The sequence below is a fragment of the Cotesia glomerata genome, linkage group LG3, assembly GCF_020080835.1.
Source record: "Cotesia glomerata isolate CgM1 linkage group LG3, MPM_Cglom_v2.3, whole genome shotgun sequence".
In the NCBI taxonomy this organism is placed as follows: domain Eukaryota; kingdom Metazoa; phylum Arthropoda; class Insecta; order Hymenoptera; family Braconidae; genus Cotesia; species Cotesia glomerata.
In genome coordinates, this window is record NC_058160.1 from 1,692,502 (window position 1) to 1,712,889 (window position 20,388).

The following is a 20,388-nucleotide window of genomic DNA, read 5'->3' on the forward strand; positions in this document are numbered from 1 at the left end:
CATAATAAATATAAGTATGCGTATATGCTCATATGTGGATAATGTATTATTATACACACAAATATAATAAGAATGATTAGATACTCTAAGTGTCGTTGACTTGAATATCGAAAAATTATCGTACAGCACGGTGTATTTCGGATAAATATTACTCTATCAACTTTTGTGTACACTACACACTACCAGCTGCGTATCGTTCGTAGACATAACTTGATTACAACTAAATAAAACCCAGTGTCGAGGTCATGGTTTTCAATTGATCAATTTTGTTTTGCTTTTTTTTCTTTGGCTACTTTGATTTTTTCAAGTACAAATCCGACAACCTCTTCAAGTTCAAGGGTAGCATATGCGAGTTTCAATTTTTACCATTTGTACCCACGGAATTTTTAAGTATGAAAACTACAAAGTGTTTTTCAAAGGGATAACACTTGTACAAACTTATCTTTGTTTTATTGAGTGTGTTTGATTAAGCAATTAATTTTACCGGATAATTTTGTATCAGTAAAAAAATTGATTTCATAAAAAAAAATTTTTTTAAGGAAGTTCGAGCGTAACTAATGAGTCAAAGTAGTGTTAAAATTTTTTTTCAATTTTAGTTTTCCCAATATTCGTCAAAATTCTTTATTTTAATTTAAAATAATTTAAACAATTTAATAATTGATGATTTTTACTTATTTAATAAAGTAACCCGCATGAAAAAACTATATATGGCTGAACATATATGGAAAGTTATATGGGGAATATGTGATCATATATAGCGGCAAAATTATATATATGAAATAATAAATGTTTTGTTAATATAATGAAGATATATTTGATTCAATATAAGTTCAAATATATTAGTGCCGTATATTACTTAGTATATGTTATAAAATTTACTATTATTATATAAAAATTACTTATATAGAAAACTATATAATAGATAAAATTTCGTAAAATATATGTTGAGATAGATTATTACTGTATACTTTCATTTATAAAATTTCAATTATATGGCAATATATATTATTTTATCATAAAATACCATACATAATACCAGATACTTATATGATATGTCGAAATAGGTCAAACAAAAAGATTAATAAAAAAAAAAAAAATTAATAATTTGTCGTATATCTTAAGTTTCAAGAGCAACTTGATCAATCGAGTTTACGGTCGAAGCAAATCTGAATTTCAATAAATTAGTAACACATCACGAAATATTTTCTTTTTTTTTATAACTTTTTTTCAGAGAATTATTTGGCCTCAGCATTCTATTGTAATTTTGGTACCAATGCCAATATTAAAATTATATTGAACATATAATTTAAAGTATATTTTAAATTATACTGAAAAATACATTGTTCTTATACTATTTATAATATAGTGTTGATTATAATATGTACGATATATTTAATCATATATAGCTGAAAATATAATTGAAATATATGTTATGAGTATAACATCAATACATAATACTACTTATATCATTATTGTATATATGAAACGGCAAAATTTTGTATATGGGTCCTTATATAATCACATATATTTTTATATATGTAAAATATAATTTTTTGTATATGATGAAGGATATATAGCTTTTTCATGCGGGAAAGTAATAAAATGACTTTGGTATTTATTACTTGCCGGAATAAATAAACAGATTTGGCAATAGCGCGCTTGATTATACCCACAACAGAGACGTGGATGAGTGTGTGAGTTAAACATTTCTCTCTCTGTAACTATATTTCTATCCTTTTCTTTTTTCTCAGCTGTTGACGCGATGTTGTCAAATCTTTATGCGAATAAATGGCTGACGATAAACGAGTTACAAACATAAAATTTGACTTTAAATATTTCAAAAATTATATCGGTAATGTATTATTATTAAATTGTTTTTATATTTTGCAATAATCCAAGTTTCTTGTGTATAGTTTTTTATCTGTTAAAGTTGGCAGGTTAATATTGAAAAAAATAATTAAAGTCTCGACAAAACGTTTGTCCGCCATAAGAGCACGTGTATAAGGAGATAAAATATGTGATTTTTAAAATTTAATATTTAAAGTAACTAAACGGTGAATCTTTTTTAAATTTTATGATTAGATAAATGACATATTTATTTATACGTATACTTAATTTTAAAGCTCAAAGTTGGAAATTATTTTTTACATTAGATTCGCTCGAACCTCCTTAAAGTAAAAATATTACTTTCAATTTTATTTGAGGAGCTGATTTTCAAAAGGGTATCTTTTCATTTTTGATTAATCGAGACAGAAAACTGGTTATCTTCAATTATAAATATACACAGAAAGAAAGGTTCACTTGAACCAAGAAAATATTTTTCTTCCGAATTATTTTCTTGGGCGAAAAAAAATTTTTTTTTTGATACAAGAAATTTCACTTATTCCAACAAAATTAATTCCTTGCTTCAAGAAATACGTATCTTGATCCAAGACAATTTATTTAAGTCAAGAAAATTTTCTTGTTTTGAGAAAACTCCTCTCTTGCTCCAAAAAATTAAGTACTTGACAGAAGTAAATTTTCTTGTCTTGAGAAAATTTCTCTCTTGCTCCAAAAAATTAAATATCTTGATGTAAATTTTCATTAATATTTTTATTAACTAACATGTCAAATGGGAACATCAAATAATATTGAATCATTTTTTTTCATTCAATATGTATAATTGCGCTCTAAAATAATCTAAAATGGGTATCAAATATTCAAGAGAAAAATTTTCTCAAGGTAAGAAAATTTTTTTCTCAGCTGAAGTAGGTGGCGCTGCTTCCCCAAAGTATCCAAAAATCTTGATCAAATATAAAAAGTTATTGTATCAAGTATTTATGATAATTTGAATTAAGTAAAAAATTACTTCCACCAAGAATAAAATTTCAAGAAAAATTTTTACTTCGGCCAATACAACTTCGGTCTTCCTTCGGGCACCCAAAAATTTACATGAGCCAAGAATTTTGTTCTTGAGTCAAGAAATCTTTCTTTCTGTGTATGTATTGAACTTTTTTTAATTTAGCTATAAAGTGCTATCGGTTATGGAGCTGCGATTCGATTTTCAATTATAAATCTTTATAATTCTCGAAGTAATTAATATTTAAAAGTTCAGAAAACTGGTCTTCTAAAATATGAAAAGATAACCTTTTGAAAATCAGCTCCTCATTTATTTTCAAAGTTAATTTATTATAAAGTAAAGATGTTACAATTTCTTCAATGCAAAAAAAATAAAAAGTTTTTATTTTATTTTGCTTAAATTTTTTGTAATAATTTCCAGAAGAGTTTCTTAATTTAAAAAGTGCAATCTTTAAGAGTCTCAACAACTTACACAGTAAAAAATTTTGCGTCAAAAAATTTTGTGTTAAATATTTAACACTTTTATGTGTAAATTTAATATTTATCCTGGTAAATCAACACAAAAGAGTGTTTAATATTTAACATAAAAATTTTTACACACAAAATTTTTCGACGAAATGACGCAAAATTTTTTACTGTGTAATTTTTAAATTTAATATTATATTGCTTAAAAATTTCAATTTTTATTTATCGATACAAAATTATTTAAGCAATACTTTTTATAAATTTTTAAAAAATTACAAAAAAGTGCATTTAATAAAACAATTACCTCAAATAAGCAGTAGATTATTTTTTGATTTTATCTTACAAATAAATTGGTACAAAAAAAATTTTTTTTTTCAAAAATTCCACTAATAATTATTTTATTAGAGGAAAATCTAAAATTTGACTATCTGTTAACTTTAACATTAAATTTTTTATCTTTAATAAAATTAATTGAACGTTTTTCTTATCGTTAAATCTACTAAATTTATTATTTTTATAAAAATTAATCAACAATAAAAAAATATGATTTAGTTTCTAATTTTTTCCTTCAAAAGACTTATCAGGTAAAAATTTGATACAATTATATAATTTTTAAATAACCGATAAATAAAATCAATAAACAAATATCATATCTATGCTACTCATAACTTATTACAAGTGTTAAGTCGACTAGATAAAAAAAAAAAAAAAATACCCCAACAAGATTTTGCACATAAATAAAAATTATTTCTAAAACTTTATTGTGAATGAAAGTTTTTCAAGAGTTACATTATCACTTATCATTCATAATTTATTATTAATTACTGTAATTACTGCAATAATAGCAGTAAAAAGTTTTAAAAGTATTGATTTTATTCGTTTCAAAAAATAAGTGTTGAAGTAAATTTTTTTTAAACTCGATAATTGGCAATAAAACTACATTTTATTAGGCAATAGCTTGTCTAGCCATCTTCAATTCATTATGAGTTGACCTTTATTGAGCGAAGTATTTATTTCGAAATAATTGGTACTATTTTAGTACAAATTTCTTGACCGGGGCCAATAAAAAAATGTTTTTACCCTATTTTATAACGGAAATGTAAAAGTTTTTTACCTTTTAATTTTATAGAATATTTAGAAGAAATTTAAGTTCAAATTTCTAAACGTTTAATATTTTAAATAAATTATACGAGTTAAAATATCTTTTAATACTTTAAATATTCTAATAAAACAATATCTTTAATATCTATCTAATATTTATATAGTAAAAAAAAAACCTTTGTATAAAACTTTGTAAAGTTATGCAAATAAAACACCATATATGTATATACTTCATTATTTTTTACTTCATTTTTATGAAATTATTACTTTTACTTTTTACGTATTTTTTTTTTTTTTTAAATCCAACAAAATTTCTAAAAAATTATCTTTTTATGATAAAAATTTATTTAAAAATAAATAATAATAATAAATTTAAATAAAAATAATAATAATAAATTTATTTAAATATATATATATATATATATATTTTTTAAATAAATTTTTATCATAAAAAGATAATTTTTTAGAAATTTTGTTGGATTTAAAAAAAAAAATACGTAAAAAGTAAAAGTAATAATTTCATAAAAATAAAGTAAAAAATAATCAAACAATTAAATTTATCAACCAATAACAAAAAAAATCTAATAATAAAATACATTCAATTAAATATTTTAAGAATGTGGGTATAATGTAAGTATAAAAGAGCTAAGTAAAAAATGGAAAATTAATTTAAAGACATAACATGTTAAATGTCACATGTGGGAAAATCTTCTGACCTAGATTTTGGAGCTCTAACTAAATTTTGACGATGACCACGCGCACAATAATTAAAATGGGGTGAAAAAAGATATTAATGGTTTTTGTAGTTTATAGTTATCATATGAATCCTTGGGACCACCCTTACGCTTCACGAGTGAAGAACCTAGTTTTATTATATGTATATAAAAGTGTGTATGTGGATGATGTGACGCCGGCGTCGCGAAACGCGTGAGTTTTTACCCTCTGACCGGTTTTTAGTGGTAAGTATCAAGTTAAAAGCGGATACGCCGCCGAGGTTTTCAAGTGGGCGGTTTATTTCAAAAGAAAAAAAATAAACACGTGAAATAAATATTTACTAAATATATAATTTTCATATATTTGTATTGTAAATTGTTATTATTTACTCTTTAGAGTGAATTCAAGCAATAAAAAGAATTGAATTTTTTTTAATTAAATAATTCATATACATGTAAAAAAAAATGTGTTGGAGTTATTTACAGTGAATATTTTTCAAGAAATGCTTATTTTGTTAAGGCAACTAATAAATTTTTTTATTTTTACGAATATAAGCTAAGTAATTTTTTTAGAACAATAAACTAATTAATTTTTTTATTAAAACATAACTCACTTTGTTATAAAAAAATTAATAACTTATTACCCGTTTTTTGTTATTTTTTATGAGTGAATAATAAATACCTTTCTCACCCATTGTACTTTCTTAATTAACAATGTGATATACACACAGAAAAAAATTAAATTGAATCAAAAAGAAAATTTTTTAATCAAGTAAAATTTACTTAAACCAAGAAAAATTTTTTAGTTTAAGAATTTTTCCCTTTAAATCAAGAAAATGAAGTTCTTTAAGGAGATCCACGCGAAGTAGTCAAATTTTTAAAACTTCCTGAAAATTTGTAAATTCAATCTACGTAGCCTAATAATTAATAAAAAAATTAAAAAACAGTAGGTTTCCGGGATATTTAATAAAATAATTAGGCTTGAAAATTGTAATTTTTCCATGTAGGTAAATGGAGATTCCACCAGCCGTGTATTTGGGTAAGAATTTAATGCAATTAACGATTTAAAAAAAATTTTATTTTCATTGAATTTGATTGAAAAAATAATAAGCTAAAGATTAAAACAATAAAAAAAGTAGCTTTCCGAACGTATTACGGAGCATAAGTAACCGCGGTTTTTTAAATGCTAGAAGATCTTAGTCATTTTAGTTAGACAGTAAACATAAATAAATTTTAAGATTAGGGAACTCTTGCGGTGTTGTCAAGTGTATACCGGTAATTCAGAGTGCTATATTTTTTATTAGTCAGTTAAATGTTAATAATTATTTAATGAGCAAATTTTTTGGAAATTTCCTCAAAAATGTTATTAATTAATTTAAAAATTAATTTTAAGATGCATAACAAAAGTATTTCTACGTATTATTTTTTTATAGACATTTTTTACACTAGAAGGTACTTGGATCTCCTTAAAATTATTTACAAGAAAAATTTCTCAGTTTAAGAATTTTTCTACTCAAATTAATAAGATTAATTTCTTCAAAATTATTTATTTAATTCAAATAAATTTTTTATTAGCATTGGAAGCCATGTATTTAAAAATTTTCAAACTTTTTTTATTTAATTTTCCCTCGCACCAATGCATGGAATATTTTTTATCAAAAAATTATTAAAGAATTCGCTTTTTATCGTCTTAGCGGCATGGACTTAGTACCTACTGCAAATTCATATAATGATTCAACAATTGTTGAATAATCTAAAACGTGAGGATACATTACGACCAATACATTAGTTTAAACAATACGCTGCACATATATGCATTATTATGACTTATAATAAAAAAATTTCAATACTATCGTACGCGGGACCTTGACTATTTTTCTTCACACTAAAAAATCGCTACTGTATTAAATATTGAATATTAAATGCTAAATTAATAATTCAACTTAATGCAAGATGTGTTGGTAATAATTTAGTGCCAACGCTGAATATTTTATTTGTAATTTTGTTGATTGTTTTGCGGCTAAGTAAATATTTTTATGTTATTACTATTATATGTTAAAATAAAAAATAAACGGACTCACTAGCAGATAGACTGGCGGCGGCACTCATTGGGACTGTCGAATTGGATGTTTGACGTCTGGAAGGCGTCGCAACGCTTCCGTATTGTGTGGTAAGGGAATCTGCCGCTGAAACCGGGTATGACCAGGTACTCGGGTCGCCTGAACTCGCTCCTGATCCTGCTGAAGCTTGTTGAGAGGAATAAGATGGGCTGCTGTACCCTCGAAAGCTCCGGGCTCCCCCGAAAGGTTGAGAAAATGCTGGGAGGCTTTGGTGAGTCACCGTCGAGGTTGATTTAGTGCCATAGTCGTCGGAAATTGGTGGTAGCGTCGATGCTAAATCTTTAAAAATTCAATCAAAATTTTTTTAGATAAAAATCTTTTTTTTCAAATTTTTTTTTTTTACTAAAATTCACATTTTTCTTCTTTTTATTTTCAAGATTTCAAATGCATTAATGATTTTTTTTATTAAAATTTTTTTTTTTTTACTGAAATTGACATTTTTATTCCAATTTTTTATTTTAAATTTTTTTTTTTACTAAAATTGACATTTTTAGTCCAATTTTTTTATTCCAATTTTTTTTTTTTTTATTAAAATTGACATTTTTATTTTTTTTTATTTTCAAGATTTTAAAAGCATTAATGATTTTTTTTTTTTACTAAAATTGACATTTTTATTTTTTATAAAAAAAAAAGTTTTGGAAATTTTGTTATTTTCAAGATTTCAAATGCATTAATAATTTTTTTTATAAAAAAAATTTTTTAATATAAAAAAAAAATAAATTTTAAGATGTGGGAAAATTTTCTATGCATAAAATGAGTTTTTAAATAAATAATTCAAGTGTCTTTTGAACTTTTTGAATAAAAAAAAAAAAAAAAAATTTTTTTTTTAATTACTTGAAGTCCAAAGTTGCTGAGGAGAACCAGCCAGATCAGTAGGACTGTTCATATAGGGCAAAGTATACCCAGCACCTGCTCCTCCCATCGAACCGACTCCAGCTATACTGCGGTACAGAGATGATGAACTGTAACATTTTAAATGAAACATGAGATAGAGTACTAAGTTTTTAATTTTGAATTATTTTTATTGAGAACACATTGACGAGAAGTGTATCTGGCGCACGCCCCTGCCCATGGGAGTTCTGTCCCCATCGTTTTCTACATTATATACATGACTAATTTATAATTTACTCGACAACTTAACTAAGCGCCTAGTAAAAGTGTATGGAATTAAAAAAAGAAACTAGATATTTATTAATTATAAAAAAAAATGTGAATTTTAGAAATTTAATTTTTACATTATTAAAACTGTTCCAAAAAGAAAAATTTCTTGACTGGAGAACAAATTCTTGGCTCAAGAAAATTTTCGAGTGCCTGAAGGAAGATGAAGGAAGATCTAAGTTGTGTTGACCGAAGTAAAAATTTTTCTTGAAATTCTATTCTTAGAGGAAGTCATTTTTTCTTAATTCAAATTATCATAAATACTTGATACAATAAATTTTTATATTTGATCAAGATTTTTAGATACTTTAGGGAAGCAGTGCGACCTACTTTAGCTGAAAAAAAAATTTTCTCACCTTGAGAAAATTTTTCTCGAGAATATTTGATACCCAGTTTATATTATTTTAGCGTGCAATTATACATATTGAATGAAAAAAATGATGAAATATTATTTAATCTTCCCTTTTGACATGTTAACCAATAAAAATATTAATGAAAATTTACTTCTATCTTTATATTTAATTTTTTGGAGCAAGAGAGAAATTTTCTCAAGACAAGAAAATTTACTTCTATCAAGAACTAAATTTTTTGGAGCTTCGGGGAGAATTTTCTTAAAACAACAAGATTTTCTTGACTTAAATAAATTTTCTTGGATCAAGATACGTATTTCTTAAAGCAAGAGAATTAATTTTTTTATTTATTCAATTTAAATGCCAAGGCAAGAGCCAAATGGCAAAATTATACATAGTGTGATTAAAGTACATGTAAAACTATAAACATAGTCATCATCTAAATATAAAAAAAAATATAAACCACCATGAAAACCACTCATGGATTTGAGCAATAAAGTTTTGTACATATCAGTTTATCTATAAATTATGTAGAGTGAATGCAGTCTTTGGTTACTATGTCTCTCTGAGTTCAAGGTCGTAGAAGAATTCAAATGCTTTGGATTTAAATTAAATGCCTCAATGCTAATTGAATTTATGACATCCAATGGTATTTCACGCCAAAGGCGTATTGATGATATTAAGAAAGAGTGTTCATATATTGCTGTTGAGAAGTTGGGAAAGCTAAACGAGACATTGTTATACTTTGAAGCCAGCCTTTCCGAGCGTCTTATATCTTGTGGCTCCTCAACAAAGAGACACCTCAAAAAATTTGGTTCACCAGAACTGAACAGTGTATACAGGAAACAAGCTAGGAGATACAATCTTTTTGATTTTATTGAGAGCCATTTTAAGGAGTGATGATAAGGAGTGATATGGTCATCACGCTTCAAAACGAAAATGAACCTGATGCCGTTGTTCATCAATCGCTGTAATTTATAGTCTAATCTTTTAGAGTTATCTATCAATACCAATGAGCAATAATCAATTATTGGAATAATTAAAGCCGTGATAAGTAATTTGCGATTTTGTTGGAATAAAAGAAATTTCTTGTCAAAAAAAAAAATTTTTTTTCGCTTAAGAAAATAATTCGGAAGAAAAATATTTTCTTGGCTCAAGTGAACCTTTTTTACTTTATAGAATTAGTCTTTTATTATTTTGAGATTTAAGTTTGACTGAAATTTTTCAATTCGACATATGTCATTAATTTATTATTAAATCTCACTGACCCTCGCATTAGTTGCAGTGAGTACCTACTGTTACAAACTAGTGGTCAAAAAAATGATACCTTTAGATAACAATCGAGGATTCAAAAAAAGGTGCAAAGATCACCGGTGACTAGTCACCAGAAAAACACTTAATACCTGGAAAAAGGTAAAGCATGACTCACTCTGGAATTCAGAGTAGATAAGCTCAGAGTCCCCAAGAATGTTTTCGAGCCCGTCGATTGATCCTTATTAGTATTTTTATTTAGCACGGATGAAATGTGTATGTCTGTAGATAGTAGGGGCGACACTATATTGTACATACGCATCAAGCTGACGGTTGTCTCGGAGCATTAGGCCGCATAATGGAGTACTCATGTCGAGTCCTAGTGGTCAACTTGTTATAGTGATGGTAATAGGTAAATGGGTTGGGTTAGAATCACTCGTTGCGATCTAGGGGATCCGTTAAAAACCTGTAACAAGGCACGCGCCCGCATTACAACCACCTTAAATCCATCCTCCTTGATTCCGGTCTCTGAGGGCCTTGTTTCCGCTTTTTTAAATTACTCTACCCCCTATGACGATTAGCAACATTTTTTTGCTTAACATAAATTTTATTATTATTATTATTAAAATAAAAATTTGTAATTAGAGTAATGTTAAAGACCGATTGATTTTAAATAAAATGTCCACGTTTACTGAAGATGATAATTATTATTATTGCTATTATTATTGCCTTTATTTAAACCAACAGCTCATAGGACCAATAACAGGGTTACTCAGGTTCCATGATTTTTGATCCTCCGAAAAAATATCCCGGACAAAATATCCCCATGACAAAAAATCCCCAACAATTAATCCTAAATAGCCGTAGTTTTTTAATAAAACGATAAACCACCACATATTAAAAATGAAATAGTTAATTTATTTAAAAAATTTTATCTTTTTTTTTTCAATATATAAAATTGAGAACACTTACAACACTAGATAATATTAATTATGTAATATCTTAATATAAAAATCCTAAATTATTTAAATTTTCGAGAACTATAACGAATTCGAAGGATAACTTGTCGGGGTTTTTTTGTCATTGGGATATTTTGTCGAGGACATTTTGTCCGGGGATATTTTTTTTTTGGGATATTTTGTCGGGGGATCAAGACGCCTGATACCAATTTTCTATACTTAAATGCTATAAATTAATAAGGTTAATTAATAACTAGAAAGAAAAAGAATTATGAAGAAGAAAAAAAGAAAAAACAAAAAGCACATATATTTTTGAAGCGATGTAAAGTGTTACATTTAAATTCGTATTGCTATTAAACCAGATCTTTAAATTGCGTAAATTAAACAACCTAGAATTATCACCAGTCCTTTTATATAATAGGTACTTTAAGAACTTCCGTTGTATATTCTCAATTCTTTATATGCAATTCTTATAGGTCGGTGACCAAATAACTGACGTAACTGATAGGCAATAATTAAAAATTACTCCAAGATCCTTACAGGATGAAACATATAAGGTAGAAGTACTGTTTGTGGCCACTGTACCGTTTATGGCCATTTATTGTTCAAATAAACGATAGAAATGAATTTATTAATAAACCATTACAATTTATTTTAATAGAAATTTTTTGAAACTCAACAAAAATATAGTTATAATATTATAATTTTTTATAAATTAATTCAAATGTTAACTGGCCAAAAACGGTGCTAAGGTGGCCTATAAGAGTTATACCATGATAAAGTTTATTATGGTAACTGATTACTATACACTGAGAGAAAAATTTTTATTCCTACAGCTGAGAAATAAAATTGTTTAAAATTTCCAACAAATTAATTTTTTTTCACAAGAATGCTCATATTTTTCAAAAGAAATTTTTTCTTTCAGTGTATAGGTTCAAAACACGGCATTTTTTTATCGAATTATATCATTAATCTCTTATGTAAATTTTTTTTCTTTTCAAATGTTATTGAATTTTTTTCTAATAAACCTCGATATGCTACCGAAAGTATTAAGATCTAAGTAAGTTGTGATAATTGCTCTTTTATAGCTTTTTAATTTAATTATAAAATATTTTTAACACCAAAAAAAAAATCTTTGATTAAGATATTTTCTATTTTTTTCAAAATTTTCAATTCGCTTGTATTGATTAACATAAATTTTTTTTAAGAATATATTCTAAAGACTAACACTAACATTTTTTAATATTTCAATTTTTTTTGCATAAGAACTCTTTTTTTAAAAATAAATGAATAATTAATTAATTGACCGATGTGCAGTATAACAATAAGAAAAGCGACAAATGTACAAAGTTAATGTCAACATTATGATAAATAGCCTTGAAGACGTACCAGTTAGCAAGCACGTTCAAAAGTAAGTACGTGCTTAAATGAGTGTCAAAAAAAAAAACAAAACATAACATTATGATATCAAGCGAATGCACGTGTGCATTTTTCTTACTACCGCATCCGTATTTTTTTATTTAACTTCGTATTGTGTATATACACATTTTTTCGCGATGTATACTTGTCTTTTTCTTTGTTTTGTTATAAGAAATAAATCTCACTGTTTACAAATATGGTTAAAGATAATGGATTTATTTATTTTATTTCATTTAGTTTTTTTTTTCAGCTTGAGTTTTAAGCCGCTGTAAAATATTTTAATCCCTTAAAAAAATTTACTACAGAAGATTATAGAATAAATAGTTATGATTGTAAAATGCCGTTTATTGAAAATAAAAACTAGCGGTATTTTGTGCGCACGTGTAAACATATCCTGAACTTAATTTTGCGTTAAGTGCAACGCGTGCCGTGGATTTACGGATGAGCAATTAACAGGAAAATAAACAGGAATATTACTATTTCATTGTCGTGTTTGTAAAAGTGCATCTGCGTGTTTCGAATCCAATACCGTAGAACAATTTTATGAATACACATTTTTTTTTTTACATTTGTACGTAAAAAAAAATTCAATTAAAATTATTTCAAAAATCCACTTTTTATTTATTTATTTATTTATTTATTTATTTACTTCTGGTAAAAACATTCTATAGAGAATATCTTAATATTTTTAAATATTATAAAAAATTCAATAATTGCTAAATTTTTCTTTGTCAAAAATAATTGATAAAATTATAAAAATGATCCCAAAAATTCAAAAAAAAATCTATAAATAATTAAGATGATTTATTTAATCAAAAAAAAATTTTTTTCTAAATGATTTAATAAATAAAAGTAAAATTGTTCAATATAGATCTCATTGTTTTGTTAAAAAAAAATTTATCGGCAAAGTTATAAATAATTATACACGAAAATAAATAACTATAAGCCTTAATATAAAAATTCAATCCAATAAAAATTTTTTATTGCCGAAATAATGGAGGTAAAAATTTATAAAATCTATCTTACGTTGACGTTCAAATTGTAATAATTTGATGAAAAAATTTAAATTATTAACTTAGATGAAAATAAAATTTCTTATCGATAGAAAAATAAAAATGAACAAAGCGTCCGGAAATGACATATTGGATCCGTAAATAAATACGAGAATAAATAAATAAATAATTAGTAAGTTAAGTACTCGTTCATTAAATTGAACCGCGATATTTGATCCTACGCTCTTTATTGGTGGTCCACAGTATACTAAGATTGCGTTTTATTTGTTTAGTTATAGTGAACTGAAGAATTTTATGCTTGTATTAATACTATACGTGCATTAGCTTAAATATATACAGTAACTAATACACTTTTTATGATGAATACTATTTAATTATTAGTATTAGTATTACTTGACGTAGTAAAAGAGACTCTGATTTCTTCTGAGAATTATTGACACTCTCTGGCTACAATTAATTTTTCCATTGATGCTAAATGATGTAGTAACAAACCTTTCATTACCAAATATTTAATAATAGGTACTAAATCATTTATTAAAGCTCATTTAGTTCTACCAAATAAATATTTAGTAGTATTTAACAAATGATTTATTGCTACTCAATAAATCGTTTATTGGTATCAAAGAAATTAATTTTTTAACTAATTTTAGCGTGTAACCCAACTTTTTAACATGAAATAAATAAAAATAATTAGAATAAATAATTTTAAGTAAAAATATAAAGTATTATAAATAATCTAAGTCAGTAAATAAGTTATGTATCACATAAACATTGGAATTAAAGCATAGTCATCTACCGACAATACTTGCCAAAGAAATATTTAGTACCTGTTACTAAATATTATTTGGTGGAAATAAATATTTATTTCCATGTAATAAGGCTTTGTTCATATAAAGAAATTATTTATTAAACTATAACAAATAATATTGATGGGTACAAAATATTTGTTTCTCCCAAATAAATAAATAAAAATTTTGTTACTAAATCCTTCTATCAGTGTATTTATGATGGATTTAAATTAATATTTCAAATTTAGTTAAATGTTTAAGATTTTTGTAATATAGACAATTTTTTTTTCCATAAACTCAATTTTTATTATAATTAGAGCCAAGATTTTTGCCATAATTTCAATATTAATGGCTTAAATATTTAATATTACCCCGAAAATATATATATTATAAAAAAAATTTTAAACAAAAGTTGTAAGAAATTTAATTTTCTAAAAAATATGTCTCATCATTTTTTTATACGATCAATATTTTTATTGTAATTTTAAAATTAAATTTCATAATTAACCGGTGACGTTAGCCGAGTCGTCTAAGGCGCATGGCCTATAGAGAACTCGGATTAACTTACCGGCCAGGCGTGGGTTCGAATCCCAAGCTGGTCTTAGAAACCAACTTGGTTGATATTCGGCCCTTGCCGCGTAGGTTAAGATTTACACAATCCAAAAAGACCCCAACGTACCACTCCCAACAGTTAAAGTCGGCGATATGACCTCAGCAGTTAAAACCGACTCTAAATAATAATTAATAAAAAAAAAAAAAAAAAAAAAAATTTCATAATTAATGATTCAATTTTTGCTAAATATAAAAATTTGAATTTTGAAATTACGGCTTTCTTATTGGTCCTAAAAAAAATCATCAAAGACATTTTTTTTAGAAAATTAAATTTTCTACCTTTGTTTTAATATTTTTTCATAAGACCAATATTACAAATTTAATTAATTATTAATTGTTATTTTGAAATTAAAGAAAAAATCTTGACCTTAATTACAATAAATTGATAAAAAAATTAATTTGATTCAAGATAAAAATTCTTGTGCCAAGAAAATTATTTTTTAGAGTTTAATCGAGTGAATTTTTGATTCAAGAAGGTTTTTATTAAATGAAGAATTATTCTCTTGGACCTACTCAATTAATTATTAATTTAAATCTATAAAATTAGCAATTGTTTATTTATCAACAAACCAAAAGGTACCCGTTAAAACCCAAAAACTATTATTATTTTTATTATATCGAAATATAAATGATACTTAAGTCGCTGTGAAAAAGATGCATCTCGTTTCATATGAGAAGTTGAAATACGGAATTTATGTAATATTATATTACAAGTAAAGAGGTTATTAGCCCTATTATTTTGCTATGTACGTCCGGCATTTGATAATTTCTCACATGCTGATAGAATATCATTTCTCACGATATTAATTATGTATATATTATTACAATAATTATTTTATTTGTCGTGATTGTTCATTCAATTTTTTATGAAATTGTGAACGAAAAATTTATTAATAACCCAAATTTTTAAATTATTTTAGCCAAAATTAAGCTTGTAAAAATGGTGCGGAAATTAAAAATAAAAAGTTAACTATGAGGTATTGTTTTAAACAATTAAGTAATAAATTAATTAAATTGAACTTTTAAAATAATAAACGTAAAAAAATCTTAAAACTTTTTTATCCGACGCTTCGCTTTGAACTCAAGAAAAAAAGTACTCATAAATTCGGAGTTTTAATTTATAATTACAAAATTATATTTTATAAAAATTTTTACTCTTAAAAAATCAATAAATAGTTTTTTATTATACGGAAAAAATATTAAAAGCAAAATAAAAATTTCCACACAATTCAAAAACTTAACAAATAAAAAACTCGAATAAATTTTAAAATAAAAATATTTTACCTTAAATTTCACACCAAAAATTTAAAGTGACATAAATCTCCAATCTCTTTAAAAAAATCATAAAATTTAAAGCCTACAAATAAAAATGATTCCGATCTATATCGATAAAACCGCCTAGACATTTAAGAATATACTCATTTAAAATAAACAAAGCTCCAATATATATAAAAAAAATTGAACTAAAAAAAATTTTTTATCAGTGCAAAGAAACGATAAAGTAGGGCACTATTTTTTTAAATATTTGCTCAGTCGCATCAGAGATTACTAAAATATAATATAAAAAATAAGAGACCAAGTAAAAATTAAAATTAGAAAAAATAAGTGACCTAATACTCATATTTACTCAAAAAAAAAAACTAATCTTCGGTTTTTCTTTCCCCCGAATTTATCTTCCTTTTAACAAGCTCCGAATCTCCCCAACATAAAAAAATAAATAAATAAAAGGAAAACCTCTACTCACTGCATTATAAATGGCTGTGGATTAAAAAAGTCGTCACTCCTCAATATCTTGACACGTGTCCACGTTAATTGATATAAAAAAAATCGTAGATTTAATTTGAACAGATTTTGATTAAACAACCAAACAAATAAACAAGCAAACAAAGTGATATTTAATTGGTTTGTGTCACCGATTGTTAAATGATTAAATAAATACTCAAATAATCTGCTTCGTTAATGAACCTTTTGACTTTACTCAATACATATCTATCTATATTATATCTATATTTTTATATGTATGTACACAAATGTGTCCATATATGTTATATCTATCTATATGTATAATCAAACAGAACCAAACGCTGCAAACGATCGTCGTAATATGACGGTCCTGACGGAAGGTGACCAAGAAGTTGATTTCCCCTCCATACCCCAGCGTTTTTCTCACTCTTAACTTTTTTCTCCCTTCCATTGCATTTAACTTAACTTTGGCATTTAAGAATCCCTACCTCTTTTTAACGACTGCTTAACCAACACTCCTACATCATATATATCATCACTATGTGCTTTGTCACATAGGTTTGTCTATTAATCTATTTAATATTAATTATTGTTCAACTGTTACGCATGTGAAGAAATTTTTAAACGTGTTTAAGGCGGATTAAGTTTAAATTCATTGTTTAAAATTCGTGAACATTTAAAATTGTGTTATAGAACAAAGCAGTGGAAAATAGGGACATACATGTATATATTTTTTTTTTATTTAAGCTTTGGTAAAACCAATGCCGCAGGGACTTATATGTTTGTTACAAAGACTATCAGAGCCATCTATCGCCGAAGATTTATCACCTTTAAGTATTTTCTGAAGAGAAAATTTTTATTTTTATTTAATGCAATTTATTATGGGAGTTTGTGAAACAGTAAAATTGAAATTTTTAAAGGGATTAATTTTTTGAGCTCAGATAAAAAAGTTACTTGGTTCAAAAAAAATTGTTAGGAAGATCGGAGTTAGTTTGGAGCGAGAGGAAATTTTCTTAGCTTCATAAAATTTTAGTCAAGAGAATTTTTTAAAAATATTTTTTTACAGTTTCTCTTCAAAACTATAGTCATCTATTTTTTAAAGTCTCAGACAATTTATATTTATTTATTTATTTCTTTACATAAAGACCCAACAGCAGTAGCCAATAATAGGGTCACTAGAGAATAACTGGTAGAGCCCTTGGCGCGTAACCGAGAGATCTGGGTTCGATTCCCAGTCTGGGCTGTCTGATTATTTTTTCAATTACGGAAAAATTCCCACTGAGTAGGTCCCCCCCTTTCCCCTATCCGTTCTTTCCCAACTCCCTTAAAATTTGCTTTGATATGGCCTTAACGTCTGCTTTAACGTCCTTTTACAAGATTATATTACATATAAAAGAAAAGGTATAAACAATAATGTTTTAATGCACTTGCATTTTGAGAAAATGAAAAGAAAAGAAGAAAAAAAAATAGGAAATGAAAAACTGAAAAATTTGTGTTTTTTAAACATCTGTTTAAATTTGAAAACTTAACCAAAAGAATTTAAATTGGTAATGATACGTTATTTAGTCGAATAGTTCAATTTAATATCGAAAATCTCTAGGAAAAAATATTTGAATTAAGCCAAGTTTTTTATTACTAATTATTATATGGTACAATGTATATTATTATATATTCTTGATTGTATTCCAGACAAAATGTATAAAAATTAATTAATTATTTACTTATTATAACAAATTTTAATTCTTTCTTGTACTCCGCTCTTCAATTACTAAGATATAGTTTGTATAAACTTTTCAGTGACCCTGTTATTGGCTTTACAGCTGTTGGGTCTCATTATATTGAAATAAATAGATAATACAATTTTCTTGGATCAAGAATGTTGTTCGGAGTCAATTTTTTGGATTGTTTTTTGGCTTTATAAATTTGTTCCGTCGGATCTTTTATTAAATTATTGATAATTGATCTTATAGTGATATTATTTCACACGGAAAAAAAAAATACGAAAATTGCATCGTGTATAGCTAACATGGAACATGGCGCTTTTTTTTCTTTTTTTTAAGCGCCACATTTACAATAAAAAATGTAATTTTTGTATTTTTTTTCCGCGCAAAAGTACCAAAATTATGTCTTAAAAAGGTATCTTAATTAATTAAATTAAAAAAAATTACCCGTTCAACAAAGCAATTAATGCAAGCTCACTTTTTAACTCTACACTAAAAAAAAAAAAAATTAACTTGAAATGACACTTTTCTTGGTTTAAGTCAATTTTACTTGAAAAATTTTTTCGTCTTGATTAAATAAAAGTCTTCAAGATTAATTTTTTTGTTCAATAATTTTTTTTCAGTCTCGTAATATTTTGAATTATTGAAAATAAAAAAATTTAAGGTATATTATTCTGCGGACACATCACAAATTGATTTTCTCAGTAAATTCGAACTAAATAGTCGTACTATTACAAAATTGTACTCCTACTTTAAGCAATTAAACCGGTATTATCCGTACTAATGGATATTAATCGGTTATCTGGTCAAGTATTCTATATTCGTCTAATTTTTTAATCAATAATGAAATAGTTCTTTGATAATTTGATACTTACAGTTATCATTCATTAATTAGTATGTTTTGTTTTTTATTACTGAGTAAGTACCAATATTCTGATAAGAATATTGATCTCCTTCAAGAATATGAGCGAAAAAATGTAAATTTTTAACTTTCCGCTAAGAAAATTGAAAATTTTCAACAATCGGGAAGTTATTGGTTTTACCTCGTTTTTCGAAAATCGAGTTTTCATCGGATCTCGACGTTTCGAGGTCCTAAGAAGCTTTCCTGACTATTTTCACGATGATGTCCGTACGTCTGTATGTATGTGTGTGTGTGTGTGTGTGTGTGTGTGTGTGTGTGTATGTAAACCTCTCGTAACTTTTGAACGGCTTTACCGATTTCATCGCGGTTGGTGTTATTCGAAAGGACTTTGCCGAAATTAGATTTCCTGTAAGTTGGAACCGATTCGGATCAGTAGATTTCGAGAAATTGCAAAAAAAGTGACAGAAAAAGTTGTTTTTTTTTTTTCATTTTTTTTAAATATCTCCGAATTGGCTAAACCGATCAACTTCAAAAACTAATCAGCTCTTAACCTTGAAATCCCGCATCGATCGCCACATAAAGCGTCAGAATCGGTTGATGCGTTCGTGAGATATCGTTGTCGAAAAAAATCGAAAAAAGTGTTTTTTTGTAATAACTCCGAAATTTTTCATCAGATCAATTTTTTTGTTCAGAATCTTTTATAGAGCTCAAAAAAACCACATCGATCGCCGCCTACCGCGTGAAAATCGGTTGATTTATTGAAAATTTTCAGCAGTTTGAAAATTAGAAAAATCGTGTTTCATCGAATTTTGATATGACTTTTGAGCTTGGAGAGCTCAAAATAACACATAAACTGTATTTTTGAGCTCGAAAACGTCATAAGTGCAATTTTAAACGCCTACACGGTAAGAAAATTGAAGGAGTTTTTACTATTTTACTATTGTAATTTTTACTAAATAAAATAGTAACGGTGGACTATACTTCTCATTTAGTAATTTTTACGATCTACTATTGTAAATTTTATCCAACAAATAAGACTAGCAAAAGTCTTAAAAAGTCGAATACTATAGAGCAAATTATACAATATGTGTTTGTGAACTTTACAATTCAACTATTGTAAAAATTCACAGTTGGTTTTTTTAAAAGAAATATTAGGGAGGGAGAGAGATAGAAGGTTGGACTAATTGGTACCTGTACAGTAATCGAAAAAAGAAACCGACCTTTTCGTGCTATCTGGGGATCGAACCCAGAACTCTGAGTTGGCAGCCAGAGACT

The 20,388-nt window shown here is 26.0% G+C and overlaps 1 protein-coding gene across 3 annotated transcripts in view; it reads right to left on the bottom strand.

Moving 5' to 3' along the window:
* Nucleotides 1–20,388, bottom strand: part of LOC123260352 (transcriptional regulatory protein GAT1-like) — an 81,280-nt gene that overhangs the window by 12,225 nt on the left and 48,667 nt on the right. For all 3 annotated transcript variants that reach the window (XM_044721394.1, XM_044721393.1, XM_044721395.1), the window contains exons 4-5: nucleotides 8,072–8,199; nucleotides 7,199–7,516 (exon numbers count right to left, since the gene is read on the bottom strand). In XM_044721394.1, the coding sequence (XP_044577329.1) occupies nucleotides 7,199–7,516; nucleotides 8,072–8,199 (446 nt within the window). The remainder of the gene's footprint in view (nucleotides 1–7,198; nucleotides 7,517–8,071; nucleotides 8,200–20,388) is intronic.